Source organism: Anneissia japonica, unplaced genomic scaffold (assembly GCF_011630105.1).
Source record: "Anneissia japonica isolate Jap-2015-1 unplaced genomic scaffold, ASM1163010v1 scaffold3019_len273136_cov204, whole genome shotgun sequence".
NCBI lineage: Eukaryota > Metazoa > Echinodermata > Crinoidea > Comatulida > Comatulidae > Anneissia > Anneissia japonica.
The window spans coordinates 41166-55744 of NW_022756235.1; the positions used below are offsets into that span (position 1 = coordinate 41166).

The following is a 14579-nucleotide window of genomic DNA, read 5'->3' on the forward strand; positions in this document are numbered from 1 at the left end:
CTGTTACGACACTGGCTAACACGCCAATCATCACCCCCAATGAAAAATACTTTTCTACGCCACTGCTAAACACATACATTGCACATTATGAGATCGATAAATACCAATATTAAAATATAGAGGTATGTAAACGGTCTTTGCTTAAAAGAGAAATATTGCAAATAATATCTTATTATCGTTTTCTGGCTAAGGGGGTTCGCTGGCAAAAGGGGGGTTCGCTGAAAAAGGGGGGTTCGCCCGAACCCCTAAAAACCCCCCTGGCTACGGGCCTGCATCATTACTCCAACATGACTCACTCTTATAAGTGAGACGATAGCTATAGGGCTTCAGACATTAAACACGAGTGTGAGGGGTCATTAGCATTGATAATTTGCAGTGTATAATACATACGTTTTCCCAAACCTTCTACGGGTGGGCTCAGCGATTCCGATGTCGACCGGAATACTGAGCTTGGCGCACTTTGTGCAAGGTCAAATGTATAGGGGTCGTTGACCTTGAAGTCAAATGTACTGTGAGATTGGGCAAGTGCAGTCTTGCTTGTTGATGGCTGGCCTGAGGTAAATTTCTTGGAATGTTCCAAAGGTTTTCGTCGGATGTACTGTCGTTTTGGACGCGGCTGAAATGAATAATCAGACAATCAACATTTATTTCAGACGCACATAACCATATAACAAATATAAAGATAAATTTTAAATGTATGTATATAAAAATTACAAAATGCCTATACAGATCTCCAATCATTAATACAATTGGAAATGTCATTTATAAAATATCATTGAAGATTTCAATATAGAAGTGATAAAGCCTGAACCAATAAAGTTTTTTGAGACAGAAATCCTTGACATGAAGTTAGCTGTACACCAATTTTCTTAAAAATTCACCAAAAGATAGTAACTTACATGGCACAAACATAGTGCTAGCACGGCTTGATCTCGGGTTACCTAGTATTAACCTCAATGCATTATTATAGCATACTCTATGCATTATTATAGCATACTCTTTACTTTTAAATATAAAATTTAAAGGTACTGTACAGTATATTTACCTTGTTATTTAAATGTCAGAATGTGACCAATGACATTCATTAAGGACTGAACATGCAATGTGTAAAAAGCAAAAAAGAGACTTTTAATTACTGTGATTGAATACAATTAGTTGATTAAAACCAACGAAACAGAAATCTTATTACTAGCTTTCTTTCTGATGGAAACGAAAAATGAGTTACAACACACCTTATTGGCTAATCTAGCTGCAGCATCAGCCAATCCCTGATCGATATTTGGCCTTCTGGCATTGTCTCTGGTTGGACGGTCTGTTTTGGGTACTGGTATTTTAACCTTAGCTTTTGGATTCCATGGGGCATCTTTTAAATCACGGCGCATCTTCTTTGTCCTTGATTTGAAAAGAGGTCCATCTCCATCATCATCCAACGATGGATACACTAAAAACAAGATCATTTAAAGAAATTATATTTTAAATATGTAAATTAAATATTGTTTTAAATTTCTCAGGTCAAATAATAGTTTATCTTTCCCTCACAGATCCCATTTTGAGCCCCTTTTTTACATTAGACAACAACACCCAGAAAAATCTACTAACATCCAAACATCCTCATAAGCATGAAAACCAACAATAAAAATATTAAATCAAACATAAAATAAAACAATAAAATTATACTATATTTGGAAAACATACCATATTTTGAATCCTGAAAGCAGTTTGGCAGTGCATCAGTGAACTCTTGGTCACTGAGCTTCCTCTTCGGTACTTTCTGCTTGGCTTTAGCACCCATTCTACTTAGAAGCATGGATGATGCTTTGGCAGGGTCTGTGTGTGGAAGTGCAATGGACAGCATTCCCTGAATAGCATCTTTCATGCTGGGTGAAGTCTGCCGATCTCTGTTGATGATAACAATAAAAATGAAACATTATAAATAATGATGACAATTATAATATTTTCATGAAGATTCATCTATCCAGGATGTTGGTAATGCAGTGGGCTTCATTAGGCCAATGCACCTCATTCTGCTCTTTAATGGTGTTGTTCCACACAGAACTGTTCTGACATCACAACAAGATCAGATGACGTAATCGTGAACAAGACCACAATAGTGGTTGAAAGCTTGCTGGCTCTTCAAATTTATCCAGTGTTCAAAGTTTAAGAATTACATATAATAATAACATTATTTTTTTCCCATTGTACACCGGAAAGAATTGTTAAACTTGTGGCACACACTGCATCGTATAAAACATATGACCAACAATTCCAGTGTCCACTCTGTAGGGCTACTATGTTAACAACTAAGTAAGTGGTATACCGCCCTCTAGGCCTAAGTTGCCTAGCGACTGGTTAGGTCGGGGTTAGTGAAGAGTTCACGAGAGATCGTATGTTGTTGTATAATAAAGAAGCAGTTGCTCTTATTACGATAGTGGTGAGCTGTGATTTATTGATATTCTGAGTATCATACACACTCTCTATGAGCTGAACGACAATGACAGACTGAACATATCGTCATTCAAACCCATCCGTTGTGCGTGCCTCATCGTGTTGCCTTCTCCATTACACCATGTCCGAGGACCGTCGGTGTAGAGTGTCTGGGTTAAGTACAGTATGTAATAAATAGTTTTGGCAACATTTATATGGCTGGCACTTATCAATAAATATTAAATAAATTAAATTATTAGTGATTAAATAAATTTGTTAGTCTGAAAAGTGCTGTTTGTCCTTCATTTACTCTTATCAATAAATATGAATTTATCAATCAATATCTTGTTTACCTTAAGTCAAGTTGGATCCCTGATAGGCCACCATGCTGACCGAAGTGTTGATCCTCGTATTGACTGGCTTGCAGTAAGGCGTCTATGTTGTATAAATCCTTGATATAAATATGAAAAGAAACAAACATATAAAAAGAGTATATTAATACACTATGTTTGCAAACATTACATAATGTTAAAATAATTTTACCCTATGTAACAAACTTCTGATTATAAAAGGCACTTCTTGACCTCACCTGGTTTGTTTGCACCCTGACCTTTGGACTCCTGTCTGAGGGCATGACATCACAGTCAGAATCTGAATCATTAGCAGAGGTTGATTCAGGGCAAGAAGTGGACATACTGTTATCCGTTGCAGATTTACCATTATCTATAATGGATAAAAAACATACGCATTATTTCAATTGATTTATATATAAACATACACATGGTCAATACAGAATTTAGCCCCATCTTACATAAGTGTGGCAAAAAACCTTCAACTAACACAATACAATGCATCCTGTAGTAAGTATTATTATTTTATATCTGATTTTGTGTATAAATTGTGGCCAAGGATAGCCAAAAGCATAAAGATCACTGTCTTCGTTAATAGGGGGAGTCCCTACAGTAATGGGGAAAATCCCTTTCACTAACACATTACAGGCATGTACCAGTGAAGGTCAGTACACCAGGAAAGAAAATCTCAAAATTTTAGTCCAAAAAGACCAATATTAGGCCTGTCTAGGATTTAAATAGTAAATCTGTGTGATTAAACATTTGTTTTGGATGGGAAACCTTACTGAGACTATGAATAAACCCACATTGAGTTTAAGTGACATGTGAATATGAGTGGGGTTTATGAGTTTGAGTGACGTTGAATTAGAATTTTCAGGATAGATTTGTATGTCAATTACACATGATAATTTTAGTGGCACTTACATGAGAGTTTAAATTTGAGTGGGACTTGCACAGGAGTAGAATTAGGAACATCACTTTCTACATCCACCATCATTTCTTCATCACTTTCCATTTGCAACTTTTGCATTTTCATCAAAGATGGTGAATTTTCCCGACTGTAATTGACAAAATGGTTTTATTATATGTCCAAGCTACAGCTGTCATTATTCATCTATAATAATTTTGCTGACACATTTATAAAATCAAATACACAAATGCAGAAAACTCTGAAAAGTTTGACAATTGTCCTTTCCAGAATGTCAATCAAACTTAACAACCAACCAATCAGAATGTCTTATTGTTGTGGAAACTTAACAACAATATAAGTGGGCGGGGCTTATAGTGGAAGAGTCTCCTTACAGATGATAAATCATGTTTTGATCTCTTAAATAAGTTGGTAGAGAATTGAAATGCTACTTAGAAAATCCTGGATTTATAGATAATAACATTTTTTTCAAAAAAAATAATTTAAGATCTTGATATGATGATAATGTATGGGTTTCAGATTTAAGTAAATACAAATTGTGGTACTGTATCTTACCTGATTACTTTACCATTTGAGAACTTGAGCTTCAGTCCAGGTACACCATCTCCTCCAGCCTTTGTGTGTTGTATCCCGCTTTTGCTGTCAGCAGCATGCACTTTATACCCATCCTATCAATCAATATAAAGCCCTGTCTAGACTATCAAATTTTATTTGACAAAAACATGCAACATGTCCAAATATGGTCGTGATGACATCACATCATGACCATATATAGGCACATCATGACTATATATGGGCCTACAACAGTTTTTTTGTCAAATAAAATTTGATAATCTGGACAGACGTTAATAATAAGATGGTAATACTGATTTTTAATGATTTGTCCACGCTATCAAATTTTGTTAGATCAAATATTTCTGATAAAAGTTACATTAATAAAATTTCACAAAATAAATCTGATCAAATATGGCGTTAAGTGCAATAATAATTTCTACCTCACCTTTGCGTAGGCAGGTCGTGATATGACCTGCGGCAACCTATGAGAGACATCCTGTGGGTTCAATGACCTCTCTGTGATTTGATGCAGGATATCCAGTCCAGCCATGTCACTATCTGACAACAAGGTTTTTTTCTTCTTTTTCTTTGGCTTTTCTTTCTGTTTTTGTTTTTTGTTGTGTTTTTCTTTCTCTTTCTGCTTCTTTTTATCTTTATGAGTTTTACTGCTTGACACTCTTTGTGATGGTGCACGACTTGGTTTTGGGTGTTTCTGTTGGCAAAAAATTTTTTGTGATTATTTGTAACCAGTGAACATGATTTCAAAACCATACGTGTGGGCCTACCAAGCAACATTGGCTAGAAAACACCTTGTTTTTTACTGAACGACACAGACCATAGTAAAAAGAATATTAAAACTGGGAATAAAGTGGTGTAAAAGCAGTGCTTGGAGCTTTTTGGAAGCGCACTGGAAACATCAAAGTCTCGGTGCGGCCCTCTGTGTATCTGAAATTCACTTTGGCCCTCTGACCAATTTTTATACCCACCCCTGCCCCACATAGACGAAAGTCTCATTGTGAGGCTTAGGGAGTGGAATTGTTTTGGATGTGACAACAAATTATGTTACCGTGACAGGAATTTAACCCAGCACTCTGTGATCGGAAGACAAGCAACAAGCTATTCAACCCCACTACTACCACCAACAACAAAACAACAAAGCAACAACAGCAACAGTAAAGGTAGCAAAAACACATACACCAGCAACAATAATAATAACTGCTTGGGGACTGATAATTTATTTTATTTCTATTTTAAAAAAAATAAATGTTTTGTGGACTTACATCAACTTCCTTCAGCTGTTTATTCAGATCTTTGATGAGATGACTATATTGCACTGATTCTGGAATCTCTCCTTGATGACATTTTAAATTCTGAAGGAAAAAATTATGGATTAAAATCAAAATTTCAAGGCACAAACCAAATAGTGCTCTCACAAAACTACTGTTTAATAGAGCTTTGACACTTGTAAATATACCAAGAGGTAATGAAATGCATCATGAACACATTAAAGATAATTAAATACTTGAAATAAATTAAATAAATTAATAGTAGTTAAGTTGAATTTTTAAATTAATAAGTAGTAATCACCGTAAACCATGATATAATGATAATAATAATTAATGAACATTTATACTGCTCATTGTGTATTGACATGTCTGAGCTATAGGCCTAGATAAATATACAAAAAAAAAAAAATTAATAAACCCCTTAAAAAAAGAAATGCGAACGCCAAAAATAATACTGACAATTGGCACAGAATTGGTAACCAGGATGGGACTCCATCTGGTATTGAAACAGCGCATCACTGTCACAAATTTGATCCTACTGAACACATTAATAAATGGTGTGGCCGTTTCACGGCAAAACAACTTAACTGCACAAAATATAATAGCAGTTACATTGTTTTATCATGGGATGGCCGGGTGGGCATGCATTAGCAAAGGCATTTGCATGATGTACAATGGGGTGGAGAGGGTGACAAAGGTTTTTAACAATAGAAAACCATGCTATGATATAGGCAAATTCAAATAAAGGAAGATTAATAGCTAAAACAAATACATTTACATCTGTAAATATATATTTAAACATTTCTTTTTGTAGTCAATAATACTAACAATGTAAACACATTTATTTTTAAATTCATATGATACACTGGAAAAACAACTATTATTGATGGCTTATAAAACATGTAAATAAAATGAAAATATACTGAGAATGATATTAATGTGCATCATCTTGTTTAATATTCTTAGCCTAATTTACTATGGATGTGAAATAAAGTAATATGAGCTATAAAAACTATAACTTGTCTGTCATATACAATATTCAATTATTACACTGTTTACATTTGCCAATATCTACAGGGTGAATTCAATTACTTAATGTGGTTCCATAGTATACTACATACTCCAAGAATTGAAATGCACGCCATCGTGTCGGGATTCAATATTTCTACATTAATTATGTCATTATCAGAAATGCTAATGCGGTATCCACAGTAGGGATTAATGACTTAACAACAGAGGTGGTGAAAACAGAATGTCTCATAAAATATATGGTGCACACATACACAGGAAGTGCATACATGATGCACATATGAGGCACACACGTGTGATGCACATATGCACATGTGATTGCACATGTGATTGACATACAGTACACGTGTGATGCACATATATACATATGCACCTGTTGTGCGCGTACTGATAATTGGTGCATACATGTGTCCCAGTGGTACACATATAATGCACATATGAAGCACATATGTACATGTGGTGCACATATGCCCATCTGGTACACACATCATGTGTACACATGCACATGTGGTGGACATAATAACATGTGGTGCATACCTATATGGTGCACTTATGCAAATGTAATGCACACATGTGAAGCATATAATGTACATGTGGTGCACATATACCCTTCTGGTACACACATGCACATCATGTGTACATATGCACATATGGTGCACATAATAACATGTAGTGCACTAATGCAGATGTAATGCACACGTGCTGTGCACACATCCACAAATTATAATCACTTACAAGCATCTGTTCTCTTAGCTGCCGTAGACACAAAATAAAACATTCTGTTTAATTAAGTTTGAGAAATCATTGAAAAATTGTCTAAAATGTAGAAACATGATGTTTCCGCTCTTCTCTTACAAAAACACCTTAAAAGAAACCAACTCATATAACAAACATATCTAGGTTTATAACATATTTAGATCATACCTACAGCACTAAATCTTGGGTGGCTAAACTGTTGGTAGACAACAGTGTGTGCACAGAAACATGGAGATCATTTCAAACATTTAAGTTGTGTTCACATTGGATTAATGTTGGTCAGACTAACCATGTACCTGCTCACTTTTACCAAATAGAAACTGCAAACAACCTTTGAAAGATTCTCATTCTTTACATTACCTAAAGATCTTGCCACACAATCAAACTTTATGTGACAAATAATAGTGATATGCCCATATTTGGGTGTAATATGATATCATCATGCCCATATATAGGCACATCACACAAATTTGTCCCATAAAATTTGGCAGTGTGGACAGAGCTTTACAAGCAGTGTAACATTAGGGAGCTTTTGATTTGTGCTACAACGCTAGAACAGAATCACTCATGCGTGACCGTCCTACCTGGCACCCTACATTCTCTGCATACGTAGATTTGGCCAAATTGCATTCCAGATTCTACGACGAGGTCACCTTAACGTTCTCGCATGCGCAGATGACTTTCAGTGACTTCATTACGTTCGAAAGCTCCCTAATAACTGAGTGAACACGGCTTTAGACACTGACCTCCTTCTTTCCTGTCCACGACCTGAGAGTTGCTAACAATTCTTTGGATCCCTCTAAGATGTAAGTTGGAGGAATCTTCTTGTCATCTTTGTAGTCTACATTAACACAAACCATAAATGAAATAGAATAAGTACTTCAGTATTCTTTAGCCTAAACAAGCATATTTTATATATTTATTTATTTATTTTATAAACAACCATTTATTTCCAAGGATAAAAACACACAACTTACTCTTTAGAAGATCCAGGAGATGCTTAGCAGCATACCACATAGTCATCTCAAACCACGGAAACTGGAAGTGCTGTGGTGTCTTCAAACGTTTCTCTAGTTCATATATTCTAGCAGTAAAAAAAATGTTCACATCAACAACAGAAGTCTGACATTATAACTGCATATGTTCCATGAGTTGATATAATATATTAATAGATACATTTGTGTATTTAAATATCATAGACAAATCTACAATAAATTATCTTAAAGGAATGTAAGATTAGGCTTGACCTAGACTTGGCCTAAGAATTGATGAAGTTACGGTTCAGCTAATAAATACACACAAATCTTTTGAACTGCATTTGATTTATATTTAAATTGATTCAGCAGCACTTCCATTTAGTAATAGGCCTACAAACCTTTGCTTGTGAGAACAAATGACCCAATCAACATGTGTCTATTTATTGCACCACAGTTGACTGGTCGCGAGTCCAACAGCGATGGGCCTAGGTTTATTTTATTCTCTTGTGTGGCATTTAAAAGTTTTGTGTTTTAGGATCTAAAAAGTCAACAATTTTTGAAGTGTCACTCAAAATAAAACAATGAAATAATCACTTGTATTCTACCAACCAAATTAATAGAATAGATGTTGTATAAAGTAGTACTGATACACATAAACAAGGAAAATTACCTTATTTGTAATGGTATGCTAAACGTATGCAGAAAGTTTCCACCAAAAACTAGACTGTCAACATCTGTGAGCACTGCATGGATCCAGCCTACAACAGAAAATACAATTATCAATCATTATGGATTCATCTACATGTCTACTGAAACATTACAATACAATTAATAATCATTATGGATTCATCTACATGTCTACTGACGATTTTTGGCTGGGATGCTGCATCAATTTATCCAACAAAAATTAAGTAAAATCTGGCAATGAATTTACAAGGCACAAAATAATTTAAAACTTAGCTAAGATGATACATTTCTCCCAACTTTGCACATAATAAATCATACGCAAAACTAAAAAAAAATAACATTTGAGAGATTTATAAAGGAAACATTTAAAACAATCATTGGCAAAGAAAAGATCTAAATCAATCAGAAACCAATAATTTGGATAAATAAAATATTTTATGTTGTTTTATTCAAAAGATCTGTACAACATGACAATATTAATTTTCAACAATCAATTTAATTAAGATGTAAAAAAAAAAAAATAAACCAAAAAAAAAATAAAAATTTCCATTAGGGTCTGAGATACAGTGTCCATAAATAAAATAATAAGACATTTAAATCATGAACAAAATTAATTGAAAATAAATAATATATAAAATAAATACCTGTTGGAATGAAGAATGTCTGGCCTTCGGTAATTCTACATCGATAACATGAATTCACCTGATCACCAAAGAACATTTCATTCTGATTGGACGATGCCACCCATCGCTCATACAAGGTCAAGTTGGATAATGATGGCTTGATCAGATAGAATATCTTTTCTCCCTGTTTAAAAACAGCAAAATACTACATTTTTCCCCCTCCATATTTATAGAGGGTGACCCTTCCAGCGTTTCCTATAGGGTCGGCTGATATTCAGGAGCCCTCTTAAATAAATGAAATAATGTTATGCTTTTATCAGCGAAGTCTCTTTATGAGGTTTAGGGAGTGGAGTTGTTTTAGTCATGAGGAAAAGTCCTGATGTAACAGGAATTGAATCCTCAACCCTGGGATTAGAAGTAAAGCATCTTAACCACTAAGCTATTCAACTCCATGCCATGTGTATGGCCATACATGACAGCTGGACTGAATACATTTAAACATCATAACCAAAATCAATTGTTCAGAAATAAATGAATCTGTGAATAAATTATTTCAATTTTTTCAGCTTTTTCCCCTTACATTTAATGTACAGTACTCTGATTTAACACTAAAGTCCACATGATTATCACCGTTGCTATCTATCACTTATGAGACATTCATAAATCAATCATTTTTTGGATACATCATTTTTTTATTTCTTAAGCTTAGGTCCCATACCTTTAATATATGATACCACACTGAGGTACCACCAAAGTCCACATGGAAGTCAGTGTAACTATCCTTAACACTCATAAGACAGTACTTGGACACTGTTGGTTTACTGAAGCTTGTTTCTTCAGGCAACACCTCTGGCCACACAATATCCACCCAGCTCATCTCACGGACAACTCTAGGTGGCAGCACATACTCTGATAACCTGCACAAGAAATGTAATGAATTAGATTTAATTAAAACATAATATTTATGATGATGATGATGATGATGATGATGGAAGTAACAATAACAGTAATACGACAAAAAACTATGACAAATTTTATTGATAAAATGATATAGATTAAAAACAGAAATAATGCTATGTATGTGGGATAATCAGTAGCACTAAATACATTACAAATTCATTTAATTTTTAAAATCTGTAGTATTCATGCTGTTTGTATGTGCTACTTGATTCATTTACTATTTATATAACTAAAATGTTAAAAATTCAATAGTTTACTGATCTCTAAAAGAGAACTCACTTTGTCTTTGAGAACTTACTTTGTTTTTGAGAACTCTAAACTGATGACATTGAGTACTTTGTCTCTCTCTGGGTGGTTGTAGTACTCTCTCCACTGCTTCATTAGCATCTTATTTGTCTCTTGGTTTTGTACATCAATCACATCAAGCTCATAATTTGATCCTTTAAACAATAAATATTTTACTTTATTTATTAATATTTATTTATATTTATTATTTTAATTTAATTTATTTTTAATTTTTTATTTAAATATTTCTTTTACTAATAAATATTTTAAAATTAAAAACAATATTTATGTTAAATTTTGCAGTGTTGATTGTAGTTCAGAAGTTGTGCAAACTTCATAATTACAGGACAGTGTACATTAAACTACACAATTTCAAAATCACATTCTAACATTTAAAAAAAAACTTACTATAATTGGCAATTATTTTTTTAAAATTTTAAAAAATGTTTTAGTTTTCAAACTTGTGAATTGCTCTGAAATTGTACCCAACCTTAATATTATCATAATAATTTAATTAAAATATACCATTAAACCAAACTGCTTAATAAAAATTATTCCATCCCTTTAAATATCTAACAAAGATCAAGAGGCTTGATGTACTCTGAAAGCACCCACATTTGTTTAGAAAGCATTGTTGTAACTAAGATACAGCATATCATGCAAGTGCTACCATCCTTACTTATCTGCAAACATTGAGGTTGTTAAACATTTTCGCAATTATAAACTAATTTTGATGAATAACTTTTAAATTCAAGGTAAACATTTACAGCTAAACAAAACTAGAATCAATATGCTTGCACTATGAACTATCCAAAAAAATAAATTTAATATATCAATTCACAAAAGAATTGCATTATCTTCAATTAGAACTGGGGACTTGCAGTGATTATTAGGGATTCAAGTTTTCCTCAATCCTAAAATAATCATCAAAATATATAACTGCGGATAAACAACTCCACTTAAAATTATCTTACCCACAAGACTCTCAACGTCACGGACTGAGAATGAAGGGGGCGGTACAACCATATCCAAGCCATCTTTCTCGTCAATCAGTATTGGCCTATCAAACCCTTCAGTACTGAAATATTCCAAAGACAGCTCCCATCCTCGTTTCTTCAGAAGAATTTCGTCTGCATTTGCAAATGTTCTATTTTTTAACTCCTTAATAAACACTAATGTTCCTGTTTGCACAGCCTGTTAAAGAAAACAAAATAAAATTCTTAGAATAAACAGACACAAGTTATAATTACAAAATTTTTATATTCATTATTGGCAAGTAAATAAAAGAAAACATACTCAGGTCAATATTTCATATAATAAATTTCTTTTATAATAATAATAAATTTAGCCATAGATGAGGCCTACCTGCAACATAGTCAGATACTCCCACAGGAAGCTGAGTTTCTGTTCCATAAGTATCAGATTCAATAACTGATGTAATAATTGGTTCATCTACCATGACATATGCACTATATACTACCAGGCTATATACTTATTATAGTATACAAGTGAATATTTTATACAATATTTGACTCACCATAGTATTACTGGTTATCTCTTCTGTATGATCATGCCGGTGCCAATTTTTCCTCTTTTTTACTTTAAAAAAATTAAAAATTTCAAATACAGGTACAATTAAAATAACACACTTAATAAAATAAACAAATTGAAAATTACAGCATCAATTCTTTCAAGCCACTTTATCCTAGATCCCAAGTTCAACAATTTCAAATATGAAGTTTTTATAGTGAAATTCTAATATGATTTCTCCACTACTACTCTTCAGTTCTATACTGTATTATATATTTATAACTAAACATATAATTAGCAGAGTAAACTTACATGTTAAAGGTCCAAAACCTTTGCTACAATTGGGACAGTGATATTCTTCAATGTCGTTACACTGATCTTCTCGTACACCAACACAACTACATTCCAAAAGTGAAATACACAATTGTTAGAATAGACGAAAAGTTTATTATCATTTTTTACTTACACCGTGGCTAGAGATATGGTACCGTATCAGGAACTTCCGGATGCTAAAGGTACGGTAAATGATATTACGTCATGATTAGCCAATAGAAATGACCGACTCGATTTTGGCTTTTTTGCAAAGTCGACGTCACGATCATGGGAAACGTGGCGCGAACAGTTACGATCAAAATTATGTCATAAAACAGGCCCATTTCATGTATTTCGATTGGGGCTTATCACAATGTTTGGGTTAAAAATCCTTTCTGCTATTCTTGAGTATTTTATGGTCTACCATAGACAATGGTCTACTAAGGCTAGGCTTAGGCCTAGCCCGAATACCCGCCTAGGGGCATACTTATAGGCGTACTACTAGGCTAGGCTTAGGCATAGGTTTCAGGGGTAGCTAGGCCTAGGCCTGGCTTCTACTATTAAAATAGTTTATTCTTGCTTGATGTCGCCAAATCTAGCAAAACTGCTATCCTATTTATTTGCTATAGGGCCTCGGGCTACAGAATATTAATCACAGCTTGGCAACAACATCCGCAAACGAAAAAATCTTCGATCGTTGCTAAAGCACACACTCACTACTCTTGCAGCAGCAGCAATGCACTGAATGACGTTACACGTGTATCGGCGTTTCTATTGGCTAATCATGATGTAATATCATTTACCGTACCTTTAGCAATCAGAAGTTCCAATACGGTACCTAGACCTACTACAGCAATTAAAGTAAGTAGCAAGATAGTATCTGTTGTCTACTGCTGCTATAGTAAAGGTCTAGCGACGCTAGTAGCTAGCCGCTGCGCGGTGCTCTATTTGTAACTAGCTAGCTGCTCAGTCTAGGCCGCTGGAAGCCCCCCATCCCCCGTGAGTTGCGAGACTTTGGCGGAGTTGTTTCAAAGTAAATCCGATAAAATGGTCTAGGCCTAGGCCTATAATTCTATAATTAATTTATTAATAATAATTTAAAAATAAATATTATGTACCCTAACCAATTAACATCTCTCGTTATCTTAATGCTGGGTTAAAGTAAAGCACTAAAGTGCATTAGCGCCAATATATTTATTATTATCCTTTTCAAAAGATTTATTATTGTTAGTAAAAGATAAGGCCTAGCCTAAGCCTAATACAAGGGTGATAAAATGGGCGTGAAGCACACTCTTATCGGGTGAGGCAATTTACAAAAGAACACAAGGTTGCTGCAAGAAGAGGGCCTAGCGAAAATGATTGTCACACGAAAATGACGAGACACATAATAATTTACAGCATATAACTACACAGAAGAATAAATACCCTCATTCACCTTCCATGAAACCAGTCATTACAAACATTACATTCAATCATAAACAGTGAAACATCGTAAGGTTGTTTACAAATACAATAGACGGGGTCACACGCCATTCCGAACACAAAGTCCAAAACACGCGATGAAAATGGCTTTAAAACACAAAAAACAATAACAAACATCGAGGAGACAGGCAGCAGGGCAGTCCATGTTTGGGCCAATCACCATCATTCATATTTTATTCAATTCAATTCAATAGTCCCTTCATTTAAGAAGGTATAAAAGTAAAACAGCTGTAACTACGCATAAATCAGAATACTGTCATTTATTATTATTACTGGAATTATAAATTGAAAGTTTGAAAAAATAATATTATATTATATATACATATTAATTTATTAACATAAATATATATATATATATATATATATATATATATAAACCATCAAAGACAGTGTTA

General features: G+C 33.9%; 1 protein-coding gene across 3 annotated transcripts in view; it reads right to left on the reverse strand.

Annotated features, from left to right (window-relative positions):
• LOC117124135 (lysine-specific demethylase 7B-like) overlaps positions 1-14266 on the reverse strand; it is a 21116-nt gene extending 6850 nt beyond the window's left edge. Inside the window, exons 1-20 of one of the 3 annotated variants that reach the window (XM_033270274.1) lie at positions 14138-14266; positions 12703-12788; positions 12398-12459; positions 11835-12054; positions 10874-11015; positions 10334-10532; positions 9637-9799; positions 8976-9063; positions 8306-8412; positions 8075-8169; positions 7308-7325; positions 5538-5627; positions 4703-4969; positions 4258-4370; positions 3699-3832; positions 3014-3147; positions 2778-2875; positions 1696-1898; positions 1233-1441; positions 391-616 (exon numbers count right to left, since the gene is read on the reverse strand). In XM_033270274.1, coding sequence (XP_033126165.1) covers positions 391-616; positions 1233-1441; positions 1696-1898; positions 2778-2875; positions 3014-3147; positions 3699-3832; positions 4258-4370; positions 4703-4969; positions 5538-5627; positions 7308-7325; positions 8075-8169; positions 8306-8412; positions 8976-9063; positions 9637-9799; positions 10334-10532; positions 10874-11015; positions 11835-12054; positions 12398-12459; positions 12703-12788; positions 14138-14235 — 2752 coding nt within the window. In that variant the 5' untranslated portion in view covers positions 14236-14266. Of the gene's footprint in view, positions 1-390; positions 617-1232; positions 1442-1695; positions 1899-2777; positions 2876-3013; positions 3148-3698; positions 3833-4257; positions 4371-4702; positions 4970-5537; positions 5628-7307; positions 7326-8074; positions 8170-8305; positions 8413-8975; positions 9064-9636; positions 9800-10333; positions 10533-10873; positions 11016-11834; positions 12055-12397; positions 12460-12702; positions 12789-14127 lie in introns of all 3 variants that reach the window. The other 2 variants (XM_033270276.1, XM_033270275.1) reach the window with 2 other exon arrangements.
• Positions 14267-14579: the final 313 nt, after the last annotated feature.